Source organism: Heptranchias perlo, chromosome 23 (genome assembly GCF_035084215.1).
Source record: "Heptranchias perlo isolate sHepPer1 chromosome 23, sHepPer1.hap1, whole genome shotgun sequence".
NCBI lineage: Eukaryota > Metazoa > Chordata > Chondrichthyes > Hexanchiformes > Hexanchidae > Heptranchias > Heptranchias perlo.
Genome location: NC_090347.1, coordinates 27,954,182 through 27,979,992, shown reverse-complemented (window position 1 = coordinate 27,979,992; position 25,811 = coordinate 27,954,182). Strand labels below are relative to the sequence as shown.

General features: G+C 40.4%; 1 protein-coding gene and 1 non-coding gene across 3 annotated transcripts in view; both read right to left on the bottom strand.

The window, feature by feature from the left end:
* fbxw10 (F-box and WD repeat domain containing 10) overlaps positions 1-1,712 on the bottom strand; it is a 53,125-nt gene extending 51,413 nt beyond the window's left edge. The window contains exon 1 of one of the 2 annotated variants that reach the window (XM_068004275.1): positions 941-1,712. In XM_068004275.1, the coding sequence (XP_067860376.1) occupies positions 941-1,484 (544 nt within the window). In that variant the 5' untranslated portion in view covers positions 1,485-1,712. The remainder of the gene's footprint in view (positions 1-940) is intronic. The other variant, XM_068004274.1, reaches the window with a different exon arrangement.
* A 4,843-nt stretch (positions 1,713-6,555) lies between these two features.
* Positions 6,556-6,626, bottom strand: trnag-ccc (transfer RNA glycine (anticodon CCC)). The gene has a single exon. It is a non-coding gene; the product is annotated as a tRNA-Gly (tRNA).
* Positions 6,627-25,811: the final 19,185 nt, after the last annotated feature.

Here is a 25,811-nt window from a genome sequence, read left to right as displayed (position 1 = left end):
TCATTTGCATAGAATCATAGAAATAACAACATAGTAAGAGATCATTAGGTCCACAGAATCTGTGCTGGTCTTCAACTGGAACTATCTACTCTAGTCCCATTACTCTGCTCTTTCCCTGTATCCTTTTCCATTTTTTTCTTTTCAAATATTTATCCAGTTCCCTTTTACATTATGATGTAGTTTCTGCTCTGATAGGCACTTGTGGTAAAGCATTCCATGTTTTAATAACCCTCTATGAAAAAAAATCTAATTTATTTTTTAATTCTTCTTAATAATCATGGCTTTATGTCCCTTTGTTACTGATTTGCCAACCAATGGAAACAATCATTCACTATTTACCATCTCAAAACATTTCATCATTTTGAAACCCTGTTAGATTCTCCCCTCCCCCTTTAATTTTCCGTTCCAGTAAAAATGTCCTAATTTTTTAAGCCTTTCTTCATAACTAGAATCATGCTAGTTAATATTTGCTACCGCATTCATGTGGCTCTCATATCTTTCCTATAATGGGGTGCCCAGAACTGCACACAATCCCTCAACTGTGACCTAAATTAGATTCCGTTATGTACGGGGTGGCACTGGGACAGGACAGCAGAAAATGAGAAACTATAACCGAGCAGCAGAAATAATGAAATACAGAAACAGCGGAGAAAAACGAGAAACACACAAACAAGAGAGATTAATAGAAGCACAAACTCTACATGGATACCTATTTTACAAGTTACATTTGGTAAAATTAATAAACCTCCAAAAATGTATTTTGTTTCTGGAGTGTGCTCACTACAGCTTTGATTCACAATAAACTTTTACATCAATGCTGAAAGGAGATGGCGACTAACTGGTGCCCTTTGTTTCCCTGCCTTTGGAAGTGATGAATGATCACTGTTATATTGCACATTTCAATGAATCTGTGAGGGTTTCAGAGATCGTTATTTCTCACCTTTCGCTTCACGGAAATCAGGGATTTTATTCCTGAGTAGAAGTGTTCGGATCAGATTACCAATGACATGAAGTAGTTTGACATCACACATCTGAAGCAACCCCAGCATGTAGTTTGCTTTTGTCCAGTATCTGCTATTAGCAAACCACTCCCAAGTTTCAAATATATATTTGCGTAGAGCCACCTTATTTAACGCACGATCAGAGCTCAGGGTACTCATATCCTCGGGAAGGCTCGGGTTACTACGCGATCGGGAATGGGTGAAATCTTTGCCTAACGTTGGTTGCAGGAGTCTGTCGACCTGCTGCAGGAGATCCAAACTGCCAATCCTCCGGATCAGCCCTGTTAAAAATTGCTGTTTGGATAAATCCCCCGTTCGGGGAAACCATTGCCTGGCGGAGACGAGTCTCAATTCGAGTGTGCAGGTGTAACACGAACCGCACGGTGGTGCCGAGCAGTCGCCAGTCAGGCAGGTCTGATTGGAAGCAGAGTAAATGTTAAACTCGGAAACTTCGCCGCCGGCGTCCAGATCATACATTGTCATTCAAAGCGGTGACAGCGGATGTCAAAACCGTTTTAATCTGAACTTTTTTTCCCCCCAACAGGGCAGCAACCGACTCTTGGGAGATTTTTGCTGTTGTACTTTTAATGGGCTGGTCCCATCGGCAGTGAGCGAGCGGCGCCACGCTTCCTGCTCACAGCGAATGTATCTTTTCCCCCGTTGCCGGGTAGCGGGTCTCGGCGAGCGGACGCCACGCAGACTCAGTGGCCTCTGTCACACGTCGGCACGTACCAATGTCGTCACTGTCTCCACTCACCTGGACTGACAGAGAACCTACCTGTTAATCCCCCCCCACCCAGCCGCCTTTACCCCTCTCTAATCCCCCCCCGCCCCCGCCCTCTCCCTCTCCCCCTCACGTATGCATCAACCTTCTGATTTTAAGCGTCTCGGGGACGACACAATCAGAGCCTCACCGGTCAGAAATAAACCCTTTATTGTTATCTTGGTTTTAATGAGAGATTTTCAGCTATTTTCCTTATCCCTTTACAATACATTGTAAAAGTGGTATTCAGCAGTTTTACTCGCTGTTGTTGAAGATACTGATGTGTCTGAAAACAGATTTTACTGCTGTTTTACCCCTGGGGTCTCAATACAAAACTATGGGGGACATTTTCACTTTTTAGAAACCAGAGTGTTAATCTTTTTAGAAACCAGAGTGTTATTTTTTTTAGAAACCAGAGTGTTAATCTTTTTTAAAAAATGTTTGTTCAGACATATACATTTTCCCCGCCCTCTGGTGTTAGTGAAGGAACTGCAATGCGAATGTCTGGGACCTCAGTTAAACGCTGTATCAACACTGAAGTGCATGGGATCACAATCAAGTTTATATGGACAAGGAGCGAATAAAGAACGCTGTAATTTAATAAGGTTACTGTATCGATCACATCTGGCACCACATTTATTGTTACCATCTTAGTTTTAACAAGAGATTTTCGAGAATGTATTTACTCCTTTAAAATATTATTTAACCAACTTTCTCTATAAAAGTGGTATTCAGATATTGAAGTGTCTAAAAACAGTTTGTACTGCTGTTTTACAGAGTCTTAGTACAAAACTGTGGGGCTATTTTCTGTTTTTAGAAGCCATTGCTAATTTTGTTATTTCCCGTTTATTTTAGCAGCAACAAAAAGAAATGTTAATTACTCCAATTATCTGTTTGACGGGTTCATTCAATGGGGATTTTGTTAGTTTTACCAGCTCAGAAACCTGGTCAACCGGGAATCGTCTCCAAAATACTTATTCCATGTCTCATGGAAATTAAGCAGAGTTACAGATTTCTACATCCAATTCACTAACATGGCAATTTCTGGATTTTAAAAAACTATTCTGTAGATCTATAGCATTAGAACCAAAATATTCGTTTTTATTTATGTGTGCAACCAACCTCTAAGTTTTTAAATCAAAACAAAGGGTAAGCTACAATTCAAGTACTTTGAATTGAAATTTATATTTAAATTAATTTATTCGTTAATACAGGCCTTCTTTGCACTTGTAATAATTTACTTAAACATCCATACTTTGGTATTTTTGATTTCCTGTGAAGGATGAAATTTACAGCTAATCAGTGCATACGAGCTTTTGAACACTTTACCGCCCATCTATCTAAAGTGTCAATGAGCCCAGTATTGCTCAGCTAATTGAAGTGCTGTCTAAAAGCCAAATGGTGCTTTAACTGACATTTTCAAGATTATGCAAAGAATTGACAAAATTACAATAACTTTCATTTCTATAGTGCTCCTAACATGCTGAAGACATCTCAAAGCAATTTACAATAAGAAGGTTACTATGGACACATGAGGAAAAAGTGGGAAAAATGAAGAAGCAAGGATGGGAACCAAAAGCATGGCCAAAAAGGAGGGTTCTGAGGAGGTTTTTTAAAGCAGGGAGGAAGCTGATATGGTAGAAAATTCCAGGGGGGGGCGTCGTGGCTGTCAAAGGTGGAGGGAACAAGTGGTGAAAAATGTGGTGTTAGAGGATTAGAAGGACAAAATTAATCCAGGCAAATTGTTCACTGTGGTGAAGAGTTAAAAATCGGGAAGTCAGAAGTACAAAAGATGGCAAGTAGATTTTTTTAAGAACTAGAGGGTAATAGAGTAGTGAAAAGGCAATAGAGCTGTGAAATAAGTTACCAGAAGCAAACAGTATCAATGGGTTCAAATGACAATTGGATGCATGTCTGGAGAGTAGAAAGGAGCTCTTCCTGTTCCTATATATTTGGAGATTCTTATGTGCTAGTATTGATCCTAAAAGAGGATCTAAACAAAAGAATGGAAGAATAAACTGCCCTTTCTTATTTTATACATTCTCACAGTTCACTGAAATTGCAAACTGAAGATACAACAGCTTAAGTTAATGTAATGTATCAATATGGACTTCAGAATTTCCACTCACAGCACCAAAATAATCCTAAACAAATCATGAATGACATCCTCTGTGATTGTAACCATGGTGCCTTATCCCTCTTTATCCTTCTGCAGCATTTGACACAATTAACCCACCATCCTCCTCCAACATCTCTCTTCCATCATCCAGGCTTTGTGGAACTGCCCTTGCATGGTTCCATTCCTACTATCCAAATGTAGTCAATTTATCTTCATCAATGGCTTCTCAGCCTTCTCCCATTGGTACCATCACCTCTAGAGTCCCCCAAGAATCTATCCTTGTCCCCACTCCTCCACTTGCTACCTTTCGGTGAAAACATCCACAGGTATGGAATCAGCTTCCACATGTACGCCACTGAAACCCAAATATATCTCCACCAACTCCCTCAACTGTCTGTGTGCTGTCAAACTGCTTGTCCAACCTCTAGTTTTAGGTGTGTTATAATTCCTCCAGCTTACCATCCAGAAGATGGAAGGCATTGTCTTCAGCCCCCACAACAAACTCAATTTTCTTGCAACTAATTCTTTCCCCACTCCTTGCCCTCTGTGTTAGACTTAACCAGACCATTCACAACCTTGGCATCCTGTTTTACCCCTAAGTTTAGTTTTAGACCCACATCTATCATTGAGACTGCTTATTTCCACCATCCCTACAACATTGGGCAGTGTCCTAGGCCCAACCATCTTCAGCTGCTTCATCGATGACCTTCCCTCCATCATAAGGTCAGAAATGGGGATGTTCGCTGATGATTGCACAGTGTTCAGTTCTATTCGCAACCCCTCAAATAATGAAGCAGTCCGAGCCCGCATGCAGAAAGACCTGGACAACATCCAGACTTGGGCTGATAAGTGACAAGTAACATTCACGCCAGACAAATGCCAGGCAATGACCATCTCCAACAAGAGAGAGTCGAACCACCTCCCCTTGACATTTAACGGCATTACCATCACCGAATCCCCCACCATCAACATCCTGGGGGTCACCATTGACCAGAAACTTAACTGGATCAGCCAAATAAATACTGTGGCTACAAGAGCAGGTCAGAGGCTGGGTATTCTGTGGCGAGTGACTCACCTCCTGACTCCCCAAAGCCTTTCCACCATTTAGAAGGCACAAGTCAGGAGTGTGATGGAATACTCTCCACTTGCCTGGATGAGTGCAGCTCCAACAACACTCAAGAAGCTCAACACCATCCAGGATAAAGCAGCCCGCTTGATTGGCACCCCATCCACCACCCTAAACATTCACTCTCTTCACCACCGGCGCACAGTGGCTGCAGTGTGTACCATCCACAGGATGTACTGCAGCAACTTGCCAAGGCTTCTTCGACAGCACCTCCCAAACCCACGACCTCTACCACCTAGAAGGACAAGAGCAGCAGGTACATGGGAACAACACCACCTGCACGTTCCCCTCCAAGTCACACATCATCCGACTTGGAAATATATCGCCGTTCCTTCGTCGTCGCTGGGTCAAAATCCTGGAGCTCCCTTCCTAACAGCACTGTGGGAGAACACGGACTGCAGTGGTTCAAGAAGGTGGCTCACCATCACCTTCTCAAGGGCAATTAGGGATGGGCAATAATTGCCGGCCTTGCCAGCGACACCCACATCCCATGAACGAATAAAAAAAACATTGACAACCTTTACCAATACCTCAGTCCCATCACTGCTGAATTCTCATACATGCATTTGTTATCTCTAGTCTTGACTACTCCATCTTCATTAACTCCAACTTTTCCAAAATGTTGCCACAGGCACCTTGTCCTGCACTAAGTTCTGCTCACCCATTATTCCGTTCTTGCTAATCTACATTTGCTCCCTATCCTGCAACATATTAAAATTGAAATCATCGTCCTTGTCTTTAATTCATCCTGCAGCCTAGTCCCAACCTATCTCTGCAATCTATCCCTATATACCCTGCACCTGTACCCGACACTCTGCTCCTCTCAGGCCTTTTGTACCTCCCTTTTCCCTTTGTCCCACCAACAGCCTTCAGCCACCTCGGTCCTACTTTCCAGAATTCCCTTCCAAAATGTCTCTGCACCTCCACCTCCCTCTCTTTTAAAAAGCTTCTCAAAACCCATCCCTTGAAACGTTTTAAGTCATCCCTCCTAATCTTTCATTTACTGGCTCTGCGTCCATTTTCCTTACACATATCTGAAAGGTGCCTTGGAATACTTCTTTATGTTAAAGATGCTATATAAATATAAGTTGTTGGTGATGGTATATTCACCAACCAGAAAATTGATAATAAGTCATGGTGTTTCTTCACAACTCACCAAGCAGGTAAAATCCCAGTCAGATAGATGGGGGGAGGGGAAGCTTCTAATAATGTAGCAAACAATTTGTCTCCATATTTTCATTGGTTGTATACAGAGAAACGTCGAATTTCTGTGGGAGAATGACAGCATTTTTCCTGCAAGTCCAGGACTTTTGAGTGAAGTTCCCATGGCCGCCTGGTGAGGGCGGTGCACTCGTTTCTCACCTCTGTTTTGTCCGGCTCCAATCTTCGATCCCTTCTTGTGGGTATCCCAGTGCCTGTTTGAAAAAAAAATCTAGCATTTACTCCAAACATAAATTTACAAAAGCGAATATTTTGCCACAATTATTTAAAAATAATAACAATGTAATTACCAAGACAAAAATATTGCAGCTTTAGCAAAAATCTATGCGCCGCCCGGGAATCGAACCCGGGTCGCAAGAATGGGAATCTTGCATGATACCACTACACCAGCGGCGCTGTGAGAAGGAAGTGGCCACTGGCTTTCATATCCGTCAACATCAGCGCTGCGTCATCACTTTTACAGGTTTTCAAAGGACATTCATTTGGTCCGCAATCACCCGCATTATTTAGCACAGCTTAATTAGTTTACTGCTACATTTTGTACCACATCATGACATTTTGTACCAGAAGAGAATTAGGGACGAGACAAGTCGTTCGGTCCGTCTTAGGTCGACCACCCAGGGGCTGTGGAATGCGCAAGGGGAGTTAGTGATTGAAAAAGGGCCAATGTCAACATTGAACAAGAGGTTGGTGGGAGGGGAGGGGGTATAGAGTAAAGGGATGTAGAATCATTGAATCTTGGAAAATTTACAGCACAGAAGGAGGCCATTTGGCCCATCGTGTCCGCTTTTGGCGGAAAATGAGCCACCCAGCCTAATGCTGTTTTCCAGCACTTGGTCCATAGCCTTGCAGATTACAGCACCCCAAGTGCATATCTAAGTACTTTTTAAATGTGATGAGGTTTTCTGCTTCTACCACCCTTTTAGGCAGTGAGTTCCAGACCCCCACCACCCTCTGGGTGAAAATTTTTTTCCTCGGCTCTCCTCTCATCCTTCTACCAATCACTTTAAATCCATGCCCCCTGCTTATTGACCTCTCTGCTATGGGAAATAGGTTCTTCCTATCCACTCTATCTAGGCCCCTCATCATTTTGTACACCTCAATTAAATAACCCCTCAGCCTCCTTTGATCCAAAGAAAACAACCCCAGCCTATCCACTCATTCCTCATAGCTAAAATTCTCCAGTCCTGGGAACATCCTCGTAAATCTCCTCTGTACCCTCTCTAGTGCAATTACATCCTTCCTGTAATGTTATAAAGGAAAGTATCCAGTGTGCCTTCTTAACCACCTTACCTACCTGTTATGCTACCTTCAGGGATCTGTGGACATGCACTTCAAGGTCCCTCACTTCCTCTACAACTCAATATCCTCCCATTTATTGTGTATTCCCTTGCCTTGTGTGACCTCCCCAAATGCATTACCTCACACTTCAGTGGATTGAATTCCATTTGCCACTTTTCTGCCCACCTGACCAGTCCATTGATATCTTCATGCAGTCTACAACTTTTCTCCTCACTATCAACCACACGGCCAATTTTTGTATCATCTGCAAACTTCTTAATCATGCCCCCTACATTTAAGTCCAAATCATTAATATATACCACAAAAAGCAAGGGGCCTAGTACTGAGCCCTGCGGAACCCCACTGGAAACAGCCCTCCAATCACAAAAACACCCATCGACCATTACCCTTTGCTTCCTGCCACTGAGCCAATTTTGGATCCAACTTGCCACTTTCCCTTGGATCCCATAGGTTTGTACTTTTTTGACCAGTCTGCCATGTGGGACCTTGTCAAAAGCCTTGTAGACTACATCAAACACACTACCCTCATCGACCCTCTTAGTTACCTCCTCAAAAAATTCAATCAAGTTAGTCTTACACGACCTACCCTTATCAAATTCATGCCGACTGTCCTTGATTAATCCGTGCCTTTCTACATGACGGCTTATCCTGTCCCTCAGAATTAATTCCAATAATTTGCCCACCACCAAGGTTAGACTGACTGGCCTGTAATTATTCGGCCTACCCCTCTCTCCCTTTTTAAACAATGGTACAAAGTTAGCAGTCCTCCAATCCTCCAGCACCATGCCTGTATCCTGGGAGGATTGGAAAATGATGATCAGAGCCTCCTCTATTTCCTCCCTTGCTTCTTTTAACAACCTGGGATACTTTTCATCCAGGCCTGGTGATTTATCTACTTTCAAAGAAGCTAATGTACTTAATACTTCCTCTCTCATTATGTTTATCCCATCCAATATTTAACACTCCTCCTCCTTAGCTACAATGGGGGTGATTTTAAACCCCAAGAACGGGTGGGTTGGGGGTGGGTGGGAGTTGAAAATAATTGTTTTTTGGGTCGCGACTGCAACCCGGCTTTATTTCCGGGTTTAACGTCGGCGCAGAAAAGTACAGGTTTTGCATTGGGAATGCAAAGTCTGAAAATTTTGCAGTTATGATTCAAAAAAACAACTACTTTCAACTGCTACCCATCCCCAACCCACCCGTTCTTGGGGTTTAAAATCACCCCCAATGTCTGCATCGTCCCTCTCTTTTGTGAAAACAGATGCAAAGTATTCATTAAGAACCATACCAACATCTTCCGCCTCCACACATCGGTTGCCTTTTTGGTCTCTAATAGGCCCTACTCTTTCCTTAGTTATCCTCTTGCTCTTAATATATTTATAAAACATCTTTGGGATTTCCTTGATTTTACTTGCCAATATTTTTTCATGCCCTCTCTTTGCTTTCCTAATTTCCTTTTTAATCTCACCCCTGCACTTTCTATACTTTCTAGGCTTTCTGTAGTATTGAGCTCTCGGTGTCTGACATAAGCTTTCCTTTTTTGCCTTATCTTACCCTCGATGCTCCTTGACATCCAGGGGGCTCTAGATTTGGCAGTCCCACCCTTTTATTTTGTCAGAACATGTTTACTCTGAACCCCTTGAATCTCCCTCTTGAATGCCTCCCACTGCTCTGATATTGATTTACCTTCAAGTAGCTGTTTCCAGTCCATTTTTGCTAAATCACTTCTCAGCTTAGTAAAATTGGTCTTTCCCCAATTGAGAACTTTAGCTCCTGTTCTATCTTTGTCCTTTTCCATAACTGTGCTAAATCTAACGGAGCTAACTAAATTTAAATGCATAAAAGTTTTTGAACTGAGGGATATGGGACCATGGGATGCTTCACCAAAAGTAGCTGTTGAGACAGAGATTACAGCATCATTTAAAAGGGATTAGGATAAGTATTTGAAAGGGAGCAAAATAAAATGATCTGGGATCAAATAAACGGGGTTACAGGAGAGAGCACCAGCACAGTCCAGGCACCAGAGGTCGAATGGTCTTCTCCTGTGCTGTAATTTCTAACATTCTGTGAAAATTCTCCTTTATTGAGTCTGAGCCCAGGGAGTGGTTTAGAAATTTTGGTGCTGAGCTGAGTTTAGGACCTGTGAGTTGGAAAATGGTGGCTGGTGTCACTGGAAGCAGCTATTTACAGTGCTCCCGATACATACTACGATGCTGCTGTGTGCAGAGAGGTCTGGGAAAACCACCACTTCAGCACCTCTAAATCAGGGTTGCTGGTGGCACAGCATCGTAATGTGCATGCAAGCTAAAAAATCAAGGCCGGTGAGACTGACTGCAAATCCATTTAAACAAAATCCATTTACTTTGAGTAAGAAGTAGGTGACATTTTAATCCACAAACGAATGAGTCTCATTCCAAATGAGACAGGCTTAACAAGTCAGCTCAAAATCAGCAGCACATTTGGGGGACAAAGAACATGGGAAAATTCAAAGATGAGAAAAGATTCAATGAAGCTTGTTCCTCTTGTATTAACTCTTCCAGCCTAGCATCCAATTGCATTTTGAAGGCCCCTAAAGTTCCATTACCTTGCCCAGAAGATTATCCCAGATATTTATCACCCTTTCTGTGAAGAGATTCTTTCTAAAATCTTTTAGATTTATGATTTAAATTCACTTTTCGCTAGTTTATATTTATGACCTATGGATCCACCAGCCTTCTTGTAATATTCAGGATTTATTCTATCGAAGCAATTTCATATTTTATATATTTTAACAAAATCCCGCCTTAACCATCTCTTGTTTACGCTGTAATTTTTTAGCTATATCAGTTGTGTTTGAATAGCTCATCTATTTTGCACTTGGAATCCTTCTCAGTGCTCTTCTCTGCACATTCCTTTTATAGCATGGAGACCAGCAATGCATTCAGATGTGATCTGATCAGTGAACCGTATAGCCTCAGTGTAACCTTGGTGGACTTGTATTCCATTTTTCTGGGTTTAAATCCTACTGATGTATTAACTTTGATATTCACCTTTACCACTACTACTACTACTACTACTACTACTACTACTACAACAACAACAACAACAACAACAACAACTTGCATTTATATACCGCCTTTAACGTAGTAAAACATCCAAGGAGCTTCACAGGAGTGTTATCGAGGAGTGTTATTAAGGAGGGAATTCCAGAGCTTCGGTCCAAGACAGCTGAAGGCACAGCCGCCAATGATGGAGCGATTAAAATTGGGAATACGTAAGAGGCAAGAATTGAAGGAGCGCAGAGGTCTCGGATGGTTGTAGGGCTGGAGGAGGTTACAGAGATAGGGAGGGGTGAGGCCATAGAGGGATTTGAAAACAAAGATGATAATTTTAGCATCAAGGTGTTCCCAGACCGGGAGCCAATGTGGGCCAGCAAGCACAGGGGTGATGGGTGAACGGTACTTGGTGCGAATTAGGATGCAGGCAGCAGAGTTTCGAATAAACTCAAGTTTTTGGAGGGTGGAAGATGGGAGGCCAGCCAGGAGAGCATTGGAATAGTCAAGTCTAGAGGTAACAAAGGCACAGATGAGGGTTTCAGCAGCAGCTGAGCTGAGGCAGGGATGAGGACGGGCGATGTTGCAGAGATGGAAGTCTTGGTGATGGGGCGGAAATGTTGTCCGAAGCTCATCTCAGAGTCAAGTAGGATGCCAAGGTTGTGAACGGTTTGGTTCAGCCTCAGACAGTGGCCAGGGAGAGGGACAGAGTTTACATGTTCAGTATTATTCTCAGGCCTCTTTCTGAGTCTATCCCGACTGACTTAATTCCATTATTTTTTTACTTATGTCACAAATTATGTTGCGAGTGTTTAATACTTTACATTTGTCAGTATTAAATTTCACGTCATTTGTCCGCTTATTTGCATAAAGGATTCCAGCAGCATCTTCCATTTTTTTGTAGGGGGGAGTGGGGGAACATATGTTTACTGTTATAGCTTTCTTACTCTGTTCATTCTTCCCATCCAGATTAACTCCCTGATCTTTTAGTTCCCATTTTTCTTATTTTCTATTGTTTATCTTTCACTTCATTCAAGTTTGTTGGAGCCCCTCTAAATGGTGCTTATTTCATTTCTGCTGTATAGTAGAACCATAGAACCATAGAAAAGATACAGCACAGCAGGGGGCCATTCGGCCCATCGTGTCCGTGCTGGCTCGAAGAACAACCAGATGCTCCAAATTTTTATGACATTGCAGGTGTTGCAGACTCTACATTTCTTCCCTCTAATTCAAAGTTGTTACTGTGAATACGTTTGCACCTGAAGAATCCTTGCTTTTGCATGGAATGTGCCAACAGAATGTTGTAATATTATCAAACGAACTTATACTCCTTTTATTCTGCACTAAGCAACAATAGCATAAATTTTGTTTTAACAGCAATATGGGCAAGGAGTGACTTCTAAACTGTCTGCTACTACCACTGTGGAGTGGGAAAAAAAGAGAGTTTTGCAACATGCAACCTCAGACAAATGTACAGAGCACTGCTCACTAACCCCCAACTGCCAGTAAGATCATTATAATTAAAAAGAGGTGATGGAGTAGTCAGCGATTGTCAAAGATTAGAAAGTGGAGTACTACTAGAGTTGTGTATGCAAGGATTTTTTAAGAAAGATTTCCAACCTTAACTTTCATGGCAGGTTCACAGCAGCGGCATTTATACTGCTGTTGATGCACCTCATTATTGATTCAGATCTCCTTGTAAATAGCAGCAACAATGCTCTCTTGATCAAGTTACACTGTACTTTTGGCATCAGTTCAGTGCTAAATGATGGTGCTGCACCAGTTACAAAATATTGTATAAAAGGCGCATGATCAACCATCTATAAATACTTATTTAATTGAAAATCAAGCCCCTCTAAATGGTGCTTATTTAATTTCTGCTGTATAGTAGAACCATAGAACCATAGAAAAGATACAGCACAGAAGGGGGCCATTCAGCCCATCGTGTCCGCGCTGGCTCGAAGAACAACCAGATGCCCAAAATTTTTATGTAATTCAAGACAAACTATTACTGCTCAGTGTCAATCCACAAAGCTGAATTCAGCCCATACTGCCTAAAGAAAGGCAAGATGATCAAATTTTGCTTACGCAAAAGACAACGAAAATCTGCACCTTTTACAGGCCATATCTATGGGTATTACACAGCATTTATACAAAGGACTACCCTCTCCCAATAGAGCTACAATAAAAAGAGGGAAAGGAAAAACACAGTATAATGTTCCTTTGTGCGTCTACTCCTCCTCAGACAACGACTGATCAATGGCGTGCACCATGAACAGGACATCAGGCCGAGCTGGAACCGAGGGATGGCCTGGTCTCACAATCTCAAAGCCCATGAAGCTGAATGTCCTCGAAAGCAAGGCTTAATCCTCTCTATTTTTGTCAAAGCAGACAAATACATAGTCTTTGCAAAGTTTGAAAATAATGCTGAGAAAAAAGATATTATCAGTACGGATCAATACTGTTTGTCTTACAGTTCTTGGAAAAAACATGAAGGATGAAAAGCTGCAGATTCAGTGCTCAAAGCATGAAGTCGGACCCCTTCACAGTGTAAGCCCTGTCCAGTTGGAACAATCTGACCTGCAGCTTCCTAACCAAAAAATACCTTTTACATTCGGAAAATGAAATTTGGGTACATTTCTGTTCTGAATTTGTGTTGCAGCATGCACATTGTGTAAGCATTATATCAACCCTTAAAGAATTAGTCCACTATTTGTACTGCCAACAATTCCTGTTTATTGTGTACATCAAGAGTTAAGATATGGAAGATCAAGTGATTTAATGCTTTATTTTAAATTCCAAGAATAATAATATAACTCTAAAGTTGCAAGCTCAGTCATAACAATATTCAAATCAGTGCCTTTATTATCAGATAGTATTTTTTTGTGGTTTCATTATTTATAAACCATTAGCCATCAATCACTTCATGAACAGTTTCAGTGACTCCATTAGCAACACCTTTGTTATCACATTGGAACAGTTAACATGAAGTTGTTGAGAATTGAGTTAGAATGATATTTCCAAAAACTTGTCATGAAATTAATGTAATGGTGGTTTATTTGTTGGCTATTTATCATTGTGTGGATCTCAATCAATGCGCAGATCTCACTGGCACTGCTGAAATATTGTAAGGAAGAATGGAATGTCATGCTGGATACTCTGTAAACTCTGTTTAACACCTGAAACATTTTTCAATATGGCAATTAAACGATTATGTGACTAGAAAGTTTTTCTGTAGTATCGTAACCAGGAGCCAGCGGGCTGCCCGGGGCACTCGGTTTCTGGCTGCAGTCCGCCAGATCGATACAAATATGACCCAGTCCTCAAAATGGGCCGGGCCGCCCGGCAGGACTATCGAGCAACTCACCGGCACGTTCCACCGGCCAGCCGCCTGGGGAAAGATCTGCCCCATGGCATGGCCTAGATGCTGCAGAGAAAGTCTTATGCAGCACTAGAGCTTTAAAGGGGTCTGGAGGAATGAACTATTTCAGTGTAAAGTATAACTTGAATCTTTTTTTTTAAAGTTGCACTGTTGTGGACACCATGCATGTTCTCTCACATTGAAGCATTGTTTGCATCCTATTTGGCAGCAGTCACTGTGGGCATGCCATCTTTAAGTTAATGAAGTTGGTTTGGTGGTACGTTGTATCTCACTGCTTTGGTAGTTCTATTTTTAGCAATTTGCGGATTGACTATTAATTTTGCTGCTCTTGCTTCTTCGTGGTGGGCTGCAAAAGAGATCCCTCTCATCAAATGGTGAGATCAGATTCAATCAGTATGTGTTGTAATAAAATGTGTCTGCATTGCAAAATACAAAACAAATACATTTTTTGCAGTGGTGCAAGTGGAAGAGAATTTAAATCCTCGTATTCCTTGATGTATTTTTTTTAAAAACACATCATTAAGCAATAGATTTCAACGAAGAGAACACATTCTGATTATATCACCGAAGAGGTCTTTGCACGATTTGTCTGCCAAGTGGGACTGATTTGAGTACAGTTGGTTTACTCGCAGACTGATCAGAGTTGTCCTTTTACTTTAAGCTCAGTAGTTACTAATGCCTGTGGGAGCAAAAATAGAATTCCAGCTGTAGTGTATTAACATGTCTGAAATGCTTTTCATCTCATACGCATATAACAACACGAGTTTACCACGTCCAAAATATTAAAAATACACATGAAACGCCATGTTATTTTAATATTTTAGAAGTGACCATTTCAGAAAATAGCTCCAAAGACAGATTAAAAGAGCGTGAAAAATATTTTTGATTTTTAAAAAAATTTACAATCAGAAATCTGATTAAAATCAATTATCCCTGTATTTATCACCTTTGTGCAACAGTAATATTTGTAGATCAAATACTGTGCTGTATTTTTCATTCTAGGAAGCATCCAATTAAAAGTTTTAAATCACTGAAACCACACATTTAAAATTTCTTCTTTCAATTAACTACGACAGTGTATTCAAATATGCTGCAGTAACACAATATCACACTTTGATATTTACCCACCTGGATTTTTAGTTCTCCAAATGTGACCTGGAGCACAATTATTCCGGAGTGGTGATTGTTTGCAGTGAATGGTCTGAAATTGTGGATTGATGCAGACAAAATCATTAACTTTTTTTTTATTCGTTCATGGGATGTGAACGTCGCTAGCAGGGCCAGCATTTATTGTCCATCCCTAATTGCCCTTGAGAAGGTGGTGGTGAGCCGCCTTCTTGAACCGCTGCAGTCCGTGTGGTGAAGGTTCTCCCACAATGCTGTTAGGTAGGGAGTTCCAGGATTTTGACCCAGCGACGATGAAGCAATGGCGAAACAAACTGAAGTATATTAAAACCTAAGTCAGGTGTCAACAAATGAAAGATAAAAAGACAAATACCTAAGCAAATTTATATCAGCATCAGTAATGTAAAGACGTTGTAAATCTGAAACCCCCAGTGTCCGAAACCTTTGCGATAACCAAATTCAGATTTCCCGGTTAAAACTATCTGAGAGTATAGTTCATACCGTAAGAAATGCTGGACCGCTTTTTCAAGAATAATGATGATACTAATAATTATATTTGACTCATAACTACAATATTAATGTTACCAGGAAATTTAAGTTCAAATCTAGTGTTATTTGTCAACCACAAATTGGTTTCTTCTGGACAGCAATTTTGTTAGTTTCAGCTGGATCATTGAGAGGGAGAGGAGGAAAATTTGATTGGGATCCCTTCATGTTCTTTTAGTTCATTTCCCACTGAGTCAACTGAGGATCTCAGTTAGTGAAAAGTGTATGCAGCATCATTCTGCATCTAACAGGTTAATGGCATTTGTGGCAAAATGTGTCAGATGTACAATGATGCTGCCTATGCTCTGCGTCAAAGTCAATCTCAGAAGACCACTACCCGTTGCACCAGTATGAACATTTCCACTTGGACCAGCGAATCTTCTTTTATTCCAATTGCCAGTATAATGCAAATTTATGATGGACTGTAGGCAGTTGTTTTCTGAGCAACCATACCACTGGCCCAAACTCACTTTGTATTAGCCCTTTAGAGCCAGCAGAGAGAAAACTTTCGTCCAGTCAGTGTGAGTTGGTTTCAAACCCAGGTCCCAGGGTTACGGACAATGTGCTAGCCAAGCATACCATTCAGTCTCCAATAATATCTCACCTTTCTGATCAAGGAACTGCTGGGGCCTACCCCTTCCAGTTCCACCCCTACAGAACATAAACTTTACCTACCTGGAGTTATATCAATATGTTAGTCTGTTCTTGTGATGTATTCAGTGGCATTCGGCCCTTTAGAGAGGCATGCAATCAAGATGATTTGGGTTATCAAGAATCAATGAAAGGTAAAATAAGTTTGGCTTATCTCTAGCTGAGAAAGGAACTTTGCGTTGACCTTATTGAAGTTTTCAACAACAATAACAACTTACATTTATATACATTTAATGTAGAAAAAGTCCCAAAGTGCTTCCCAGAGATGTAATAAAAAAATTGATTCCATGCCAAAGAATGAGATAATAGGAGAGATGGCGGTGGGTTTTAAGGAGGGTGGGTCTTAACGGAAGAGATGGAAGGTAGATGGAAGAGGGATTTAAGGAGGGAATTCCAGAATATGAGACCTAGCCAGCTGAAGACATGGCCACCAATGGTGAAGAAGCTAAGTTCACCAAGGGTGGAGGATGGGAGACCAGCCAGGAGAGCATCTGGAGATGACAAAGGCGTGGATAAGTGTTTCAGCGGTAGATGGACTGAGCTAAGGGCAGAAGCGGGTGATGTTATGGAGGTGGAAGTAGGCAGTCTTTGTGATGGAGAGGATATGGGGTCGGAAGCTCAGCTCAGGTTCAATAGGATGCCGAGATTGCTAACAGTCTGGTGCAGCCTGAGACAGTGGTCGGGGAGGGGAGATGGAGTCATTAGCAAGGCTATGGTGTTTGTGGCAGGGGCTAAAGATGATGGCGTTGGTCTTCCAAATGTCTAGCTGAAGGAAATTATAGCTAGATGCTGAATAAACACTCTGACAGCAAAGAGGTAGTAGAGGGACGAGAGAGCTGTCGTAGAGATGTAGTAAGGTGTCATCAGCACACACGTGGAAGCTGACCCCGTGTCTGAGGATGATGTCACCAAGGGTCAGATGAGGAAGAGGAGAGGGTCAAAGAAGGAATCTTTCAGGATTCTGAAGGTGATGGTATGAGGGCTGGAAGAGAAGCCATTACTGTAGATGCCCTGGATATGATAAAATAGGTAAGAGTGGAACCAAGCAAGGGCAGTTCCACCGAGCAAGACAATGGAGGAATGGTATTGGAGGAGCAATGGTGTAGTCGACTGCGTCAAAGGCTGCAGAGAGGTCAATGAGGATAAGGAGAGATCATGCATCCCATTCACAGTCACTGTCACAAGATTATGAATAGGATTAACAAAGTTGATCCAGGAAAATTGTTACTAGAGTAAAGGTTTAACAGAAGTTAAAAAATAAATTTAGGAGTAAGATATAAGTCAAGTGAAACTTTTCACACAGAGTCGTAGAATAAGTAACTAAGGAAGACCAATGAGTGAGTGGAATCATGATGTAAGTAGATTTGCCTCTGGAGATAGAAGCAATTAAAAGATTTGCTGAGAAGGTAAGTGAATCTGATTGAGTTCAATCAAAAAAGTACAAGCTTGTTGGGTCAAATGGCTTTTTCTTGTTCTTAAAAATTCTTATGTTGTCATGGTTGCCCCTAACTTGCTGGTTGCTGCATACTAAATGATTAACTAAATGAATCAGTTGTCAATGAATATAGTTACAGGTATAAATAGGAAGAGGAAAATTTACTTTTTTCCCCTCAAAAACTAACAGGCTCTTCAAATTTATGTCTTTCCACTTCATATCAATTGATACTCATTTTGAACGTCATAATAAAACCTCTATCCATATTTAAAAGGATAGCTAAATTATTGAGGGGAGCAATCGAATTTCATGCCAGTTTTTTTCCAATTAACAGCATGTATCTTTCTGCATTTTTTCTTGTTCTAGTTACAGTCAGTATTAAAAGCATATGGAAAATAATTTTTATCAAACTTGGAAGGTTAAAAAAAATCAGACTCTATTCTGAAAACTGTAAAGGTGATTTGTCACTGATAGGATTAAAATAGACTCATATTAGTTCATCAAAGTAAGTGACGTTAGAACTGGGAATGGAATACTTTACCATTTTAAGCCATCAGTATCAACATCAACCACTCCCAGGACAGTGATAGCACAATCAGTTGCAGAGTAAACTTGCCCCTTGCAGCTACAATGTGGGCAAACTTATAGCCCACTGCACCACACGTTTGGTGGCAGAGTGGGCTGATTGGAAATTTGGCCCCAGGGACTTTTGTTCTAGGTGTAAATTGAATTGTACACAGCCTAGGTATTAACAGATACTCAGAATCTAGACAAAATGTGAGCAGCTACTAATTAGTATTTGTCATATTTTGGGATTTTTTTTGACCATTTTTCGAGAGAAAGGATTTAGAAATGTTACATTTAAGTAGTGTGTTTTAAATTAAAATGGGTTCATATGCTGCAGCTGCTGAGACAAAGAGGTCTTTATATGTTTATGAGCCAGACATTGAAGGTCTGTTTCCACTTTGATCGGGGCAGTAATTCGTTATCATGTCTCAAGCTTTTTCTACGAATATCCATACATTTAATTGTTGGGATGACCTATCATGGTAGGGGGAGGAGGTTGTCAGTTTTATTGACAGGACCACTGGCAAATCACTGAACGGCGAAGAATTCGGAGGGACAGCCCATCCACTTCTTGTGGTCAGAAGTAACAAAAAAGAGAGAAGCCAGTCAGTCAGTCAGGATGGTCTGTTGAAAGAAAAGCCTAAGCAATTTATTGTAAGACTAGTGCGGACTAAGCTGTAATCCTTGATCTGTTTCGATGCTTAAATGACCAAAACAAGTATTAGTCAGCCCGCTACCCCAGAACAAGCCAAAATGAGTAACCATTGGTGGCAGCAACCTGGGTAGTGATTTGCACTGGTGACCAAAGCAATTTAAAATGATCAAACCTTAAAGTAAAGAGAAATCAATAACAGTAATATCTCAAACTGTCAACCAAATCAAAAGAGGCAGAAATTGAAATAGTGCAATTAGTGGCAGAAGAAATAGTGAGAGAGAGAGAATTTCAGCTAAAGGATTGAGGGTTTCATTCGGTAGAAAAAGAGCGAAAGCAACAAAGAGAAGAGAAATGCAGATTACAGGAAGAGAGGGAGCAACAATTCAAGGCCAGTGAGAAATAAAAACAGCACCTACATAAGGAGAGAGCGTGCCGGCATGAGGAAAGAGTGTGAGAGACAGTGCCAGACTGAAGGGCCAAGCTCTATGAACAAGCTTTCATCATGTTTGGAATTGATTGAAAATAGATGGTAGATCTTAGATTGCATAATTCATTGTGGCCTACCCTCACCCACTGTGCTTAGCCACAGTTTTGCCAGGATAGTAAATTCGGTGCTTACAAATTATTGACCATATTATGAATTAAAATGCCATCAATTTATATGCTCTTAAGTAAATTTTTCAAGGCAAAATACCCCATTATACTAATAGAAGTTTCTGGATTGTTCTTAGAAAAATGGCACTGATGTGACTATAGTTGCAACTATTGCCTTGCTAATTGTGCTTACCAGTTGAATGTGACTGCAATAGAAGATTTTCACACAAGAGATGTGACAGAAGCATCAACTTTAGTGGTGTTGTTGAATAAATTTAATTTGTATTAAGTTAAAATAACATGGAAGGCATAATTTTACTGACTTGCATGTTGAAAGTTAAAAATTATTGCAATCAGAAGCAATGAAAGGAAGAGTAATGATATTTATTTGCACAACATAATACTGAATGCTACTTTCATTCTAATTGAATTAACTCCAAACTAACATTTTTTCCTATCTAGACTAATGCTGGAGCAAAAGTTTGATTGCTATTGTAATATTTTAGGGCCCATCCCCATATTTTTTACTTATATTACCAGCTACTTTATATTGTTGAATTTTCTTTCTCTCATATTTCACGTATGTTATCTGCTTAATAAACATTTATGCAGTAAACTTAATTTTACCAAAAAATACATTGATAATATAGAAGTTTTATTCGGGATGGACCTGCATTAAAATAAGATGGCAACCAAATGTGGCCATAATGATGAGTATTATTGTACCTGTTTAACATGTTAACAATAATCAGACTAAACCCAGGATATGTTCATCCAGCTAATAAGGAGATTAACAGTTAAAGACAAAGAAGGCATTTTTATTAGATGCGATTGATATCTTCAAAAATGTTCTTCTTGCTACCTGTATGGATGAGAACAAAGACTACAGGGAGGATGGGCAAACTGACCACAGCACCATGGTACAGTACACTATTCAAGTGGGGAGAGTAAAAGGGAATGTGGTATTGGTAGGGGATAGTATAGCCAGAGAGATAGATAGTGTTCTCTGCAATCGGGAGTCCCGAAGGCTGTGTTGCCTGCCCGTGCTAGGGTTAAGGAAATCTCCTCGCGGCTGGAAAAGAACTTGGAGCATGAGGGGGAGGATCCGGTTGTCGTGGTCCAACGACATAGGTACAACTAGGAATGAGGTTCTGCTGATGGAGTTTGAGGAGCTAGGGACCAAATTAACAAGCAGAACCTCAAAGGTAATAATCTCTGGATTACTACCTGAGTCACATGCAAATTGTCTTAGGGACAAACATGTTAATTGTATCCATGTGATTTATATCAATTAGTGTTAATTGTATTCAGGTGGTGTGTATCAATTGGGCACTCTCTTGTATCCATTTATAAGAGAGCTGATCTGGGTGTAATGTAGAGCTTTGTGAATAAAGGTCTGGAAGCATAACATGGTAGCAGGGTGCAGGTTTTTTTTTTGGGGGGGAGGGGGAGGAGACCGAGACCTTGAAAGTCTAGTGGCCATTGTGGAAAATAGCAGAAAGCAAGTTTAAATTGTCAAGGTATGATTTCCCTCTGATGTTCTTGGAGTTTGAACTGTGGAAGAATGAGGTTGATATGTGGTCACAGGTTACTACTCTGCCAAAGAGAAAATAAAGCATAGCTTTGGCATTGTTGCTTCCTGAATGAAGTAAAATCACTTTGAGATGGATGCAGATCTTTTGGATAATAGAGATTTTACCTTTCCAATAGAATTTCTGGATTGAATCTACAAGAAAGATGACCTGTTTTAAGTGCCTATGAGGCCTGGTCAGAATTTGATAGATTTTGGAAAATGGATGGTCATTCAATGGAAGAGTATATTGTATATATTTAACATTGTATAAAGTACCAATTGGAAATCCCTGGATTGGTAATAGTGTTTAAATTATTAGATTGGACTAAGGTGTCATATGGACAAGCAACTGGTCCTAACTGATGACAGTTCTTAGAAAAGGAAATGCTGTTGGATTAAATGGCTGCTGCCTTAAAAAAATTCCTGGGGAAATGGTCATTCCCTTCAGCCTTCGTGGAACAAATGGGGTCTTCTGCTATGATGCAAAGAATGGAAGATTCAGTGGTTACCAGGTTTTGAAATGTTCCAGCACTAAACACAGTTGCCAATCCAGGTTTCAAAATTTTCAAGAGACTGGATGTAGGTGTCAATATGACAGAAGAATTAAAGACAGCCAGATTGGTGATGAAAGTAGGTACAGGAAATCCAGTTATATCAACAGAAGACAAAATTGGGATAGTAATAACTGGCAAATGAATTCCACGAATGCCCAAGGAAAAATCAGTAGATGCTTTCAATGTGACTCCAAGTATCATTGAGGTGAATTGCCCAGAGCAAAGATGCAGGGTCTTTGAAATGATTTATGAGGAAGAGGATAATGAGGAAGAGATTGAAGATAATGATGACTATGAACAGATTATACTGGTCACAAGGAGTTTTAATCCTGAGATGAATGTATTAATTGCAGATTCTTTTAATTATGTGGTGTTAAATAGTGCATGTATTTCAACTATATGTGGGGTAGATTGGTTTAAAATGTTATCTTGATTCACTAAGTAGTGAGGATTGATGCAAGGTTAAGGAATATAAAAGTTTGACATGTTTTAGATTTGGAGATGACAATACCTTGAGGTCACTCAGTGGTAATTCCATGTAAGATAAAATGGCTTACTCCAGGCATAAGTACAGATATAGTTTCCAGAGAGATACCCATGCTTTTGGGTAAACCTTCCATGAAAAAGGCAAAAATGAAACTTGACAGAACATGAGGCAATTGTTTTTGGCAAATTGGTTGATTTGCAGTTTACCTGGTCATTATTATATCTGTTAATAAAACCTGATGTTTCTCATCAGCATGTTAGGCAATTATTAATGGCATCAGGTGATAAGGATGAGAAAGAAAAGAAACAAACTGTCTTAAAGTTGTGTAGACAATTTGCCACCCTACTTGTCAATGTTTAAAGATCCTGCTGAAAGATGCAGGTGTAGTTGATGTGTATACGAGGCTATTGGATTCGTGAGAACTGTGAAATCTCAAGTATAGACTGATGTCCCCACATCCCATTGTAAGGGTTCCATTAGCATGTAACTTTAATGAGGTAGTTGCCATGGATCTAAAGGTATATGACAAAGACAGAAATGTTTTCATGCACTTTATTGACCTGGCTATGAGATTTAGTATTGCTCCATTAATATATAGTAAGGAGAAGGTTATTCTTGATTAAAATGGATTGGGACTGGACTTGGGACACCAGCAAAGTTTTTGACAGATTTAATGGAGGTGAATTTGCTAATGTGGAGTTCAGGGATATGTGTAAGAATATGAATATAATTGTCATGAATACAGCAACTGAGTGCCCTTTTAGCAATGGTCTTTGTGAAAGGAATCATGCTGTGATTGATATCATGGTGCATAACATTTTGGCTGATCGTGCAGTGTGTAACTTGTCAACTACCCTGGTATTGGCAGTTCATGCGAAGAATTCTCTTCAGATGGTTGAAAGATATAATCCTTACCAACTAGTCTATGGGCACAATCCCAAATTACCTTGTTCTTTGTGATAAGCCTCCTGCTCTAGAAGGTGCCATTTTTTCTGAGCATTTAAATGCTATGTATGCAGGGAGACAGGCTTTTATCAAGGCTGAGGTATCAGAAAACTCATAGAGCACTGAGGCACATATTGGACCATCTGAGACAGAGTTCAATTCAGGAGATTTGGTATACTATAAAAGAGAGGGCCATAAGGAATGGAAAGGACCTGGTAAGGCAATACGTTGTGATGGTAAGACAGTAATTGTCCAACATGGCAATCAAACTGATGTTCATTCCTCACGATTAATTATAAAATCTCGGACTCAGCAGTTGATAGAAGTAAACTAGGCACCTTGTGCCTCAGATGTTCATGATTCTTTTGATGAAGTTCCTGAGGTAGATCAAGGGCTGGACAGTGGTAATGTCAGTGATCAAGAAACACATCCACAGAACAATTGCCCAAAGCGGGTACACGGGTGACGTGCTCCAATGGGGACTAATGAATGGTGGGATGTGAAAATTTTGGGATGCACAGGCAAAGCTTCTGGTAGCTTTAAATTTTGGTTGTGTTCAGAATGATAGCCATGCAGCAAGGTCCATGGACTGGCAGAACTGGGTAAGAGTGGAGAGTACAAGTAATGATAGGGAGTCCGGAAGTGAATCTCAGTCAGAAAACGATCGTGAACTAGATGAAAGAGGGAGATCTCACAGTAGTAGTCCCTACAGACATAGAAGTGGAAGTAGAAGATGCAGCTTGACTAGGTCAGACAATGAAACAAAGACCACAGAACAGTCACGTAACAGAACTAGAAGCAAAAGTTCTCATGATCGTGAAGTTTTAGGTGGCTGCCAATAAACTTGAGGATAAATGCATGAGGCAAAACAAAGGGAGTTAGATAGTTGGTAAGAATTTGGAGTTTATGCTGAGGTAACAGATAAGGGTCAACCAGCTTTGTCGCCTGGATGGGCTTGTACTGAAAAGGTCCTTTCTGATGTCTCTTATAAGGCTTAAGTGAGGTTTGTAGCTAGGGGTTTCGAAGAGAAACTCGGTGATACAGATATTTGAGTGGATTCTCCCACTGCTGGAAAGGTAATCTTAAATCTTCTTGGCTTTTTTTAGCAACATATTCATGTGTTACTCCCGTCCCAGTGAATCGTACTAGGTCATCACCAGAAAGGTGGTGATATCGCTAAAGAAGAGACAGAACAATTACGAAGCTTGATTGGTCAGTTGAACTGATTATGCACTCTGACTAGACCAGATGTTAGTATTAATGTGTTGGAGTTAAATACTTCAACTAAGCACCCCATGGTAGAGAATGTTTTAAGGGCAAATAAAACATTACAAAAATTAAAAATAGATAAATGCGTACTTAAGTTCCCATCTTTAGGTGACCCAAAGAAAAGAAGCTTGTTAACTTCAGTGATGCTTCACATGCTAATCTTCCAGATGGGTATTCTAGTGCAGATAGTTTCATAGTGTTTCTTAGGTGTGACAATGTGAAATGTTGTCCTTTAGCTTGGGAAGCTAAGAAAATGAAAAAGGTTGTTAAAAGTACTCTGGTTGCTGAAACAATGGCTCTTGTCGCTGCAGTGGATATGGGATTTTATTTGGCAAATGTTTTGATTGACATCCTATACAATGGGAGTACTGAAGATTGTCGACATAACATTCAATGGGTATACTATCATTCATAGAGTGTACTTTATCCCACAATGAAAAATGTGAGAAGATTATGGATTGACCTTTGTGGCTTGAATCAAATGCTGGAGAGAAAGGACATCTCTAAAATTAAATGAGTGGATTCAAGCCATCAACTGTCGGATTGTTTTACTAAAAAGTACATGTACGAAAACATTATTAAGGGTCCTGGAGAAGGGTTGCCTCACAATGTAATGATTTGAATAGTATAAGTCGTACAGAGTACTGAAGTTTTTGATTAAAATTTTTGCTTGTATTATATAAAGTTTAATTTTATTTAGAGAAGGGAATCTGTTAATTTTGTGTGATTTATATCAATGTTAATTGTATTCAGGTGGTGCATATCAATTGGGAACACTCTTGTATCCATTTATAAGAGAACTAATCTGGTGTGTGAGATAGGTGTAATGTGGAGCTCTGTGAATAAAGGCTTGGAAACAACTGAAGACTAGGCTCTAGTATTCTATCCTTCACCACCTGGCTATCCAATTTATAACAAACAAATTAGATGGTTAAATGCATGGCTGAAAGAGTGGTGTGGGAAGCAGGGGGCACTGGCAACAGTACTGGGGAAGGAGGGAGCTGTTCCATTGGGATGGGCTCCACTTAAACCAGGCTGGGAGCAGTGTCCTGATGAATCGAATAACTAGGGCGGTAGATAGGACTTTAAACTAATGGGAGGGAGGGTTCACATAAACGTAATTTTGTCAGTCTTAAAAAAAAAAAAAAAAAAAAAAGTCAAAGCTGCAGAGTAGCAACTTGGGTAAAAACAAGCAGTGTGGCAGGAAGGGACAGAGTTTAACAAAGGTAATAGGGCATTAGTGACTAGGAGCACATCAGGGGGGAAAAAGTTAAAATTAAAGGTGTTGTATATGAATGCTTTGTGCATTCAGAAGATGGATGAATTAATGGCATAAAGAGAGTTAAATGGGTTTGATCTAGTAGCCATTACTGAAACATGGTCGCACGGTGACCAAGGTTGGGAACTAAATATCCCAGGGAACTTCTCTTTTAGAAAATATAGGCAAAGTGGGAAAGAGGTGAG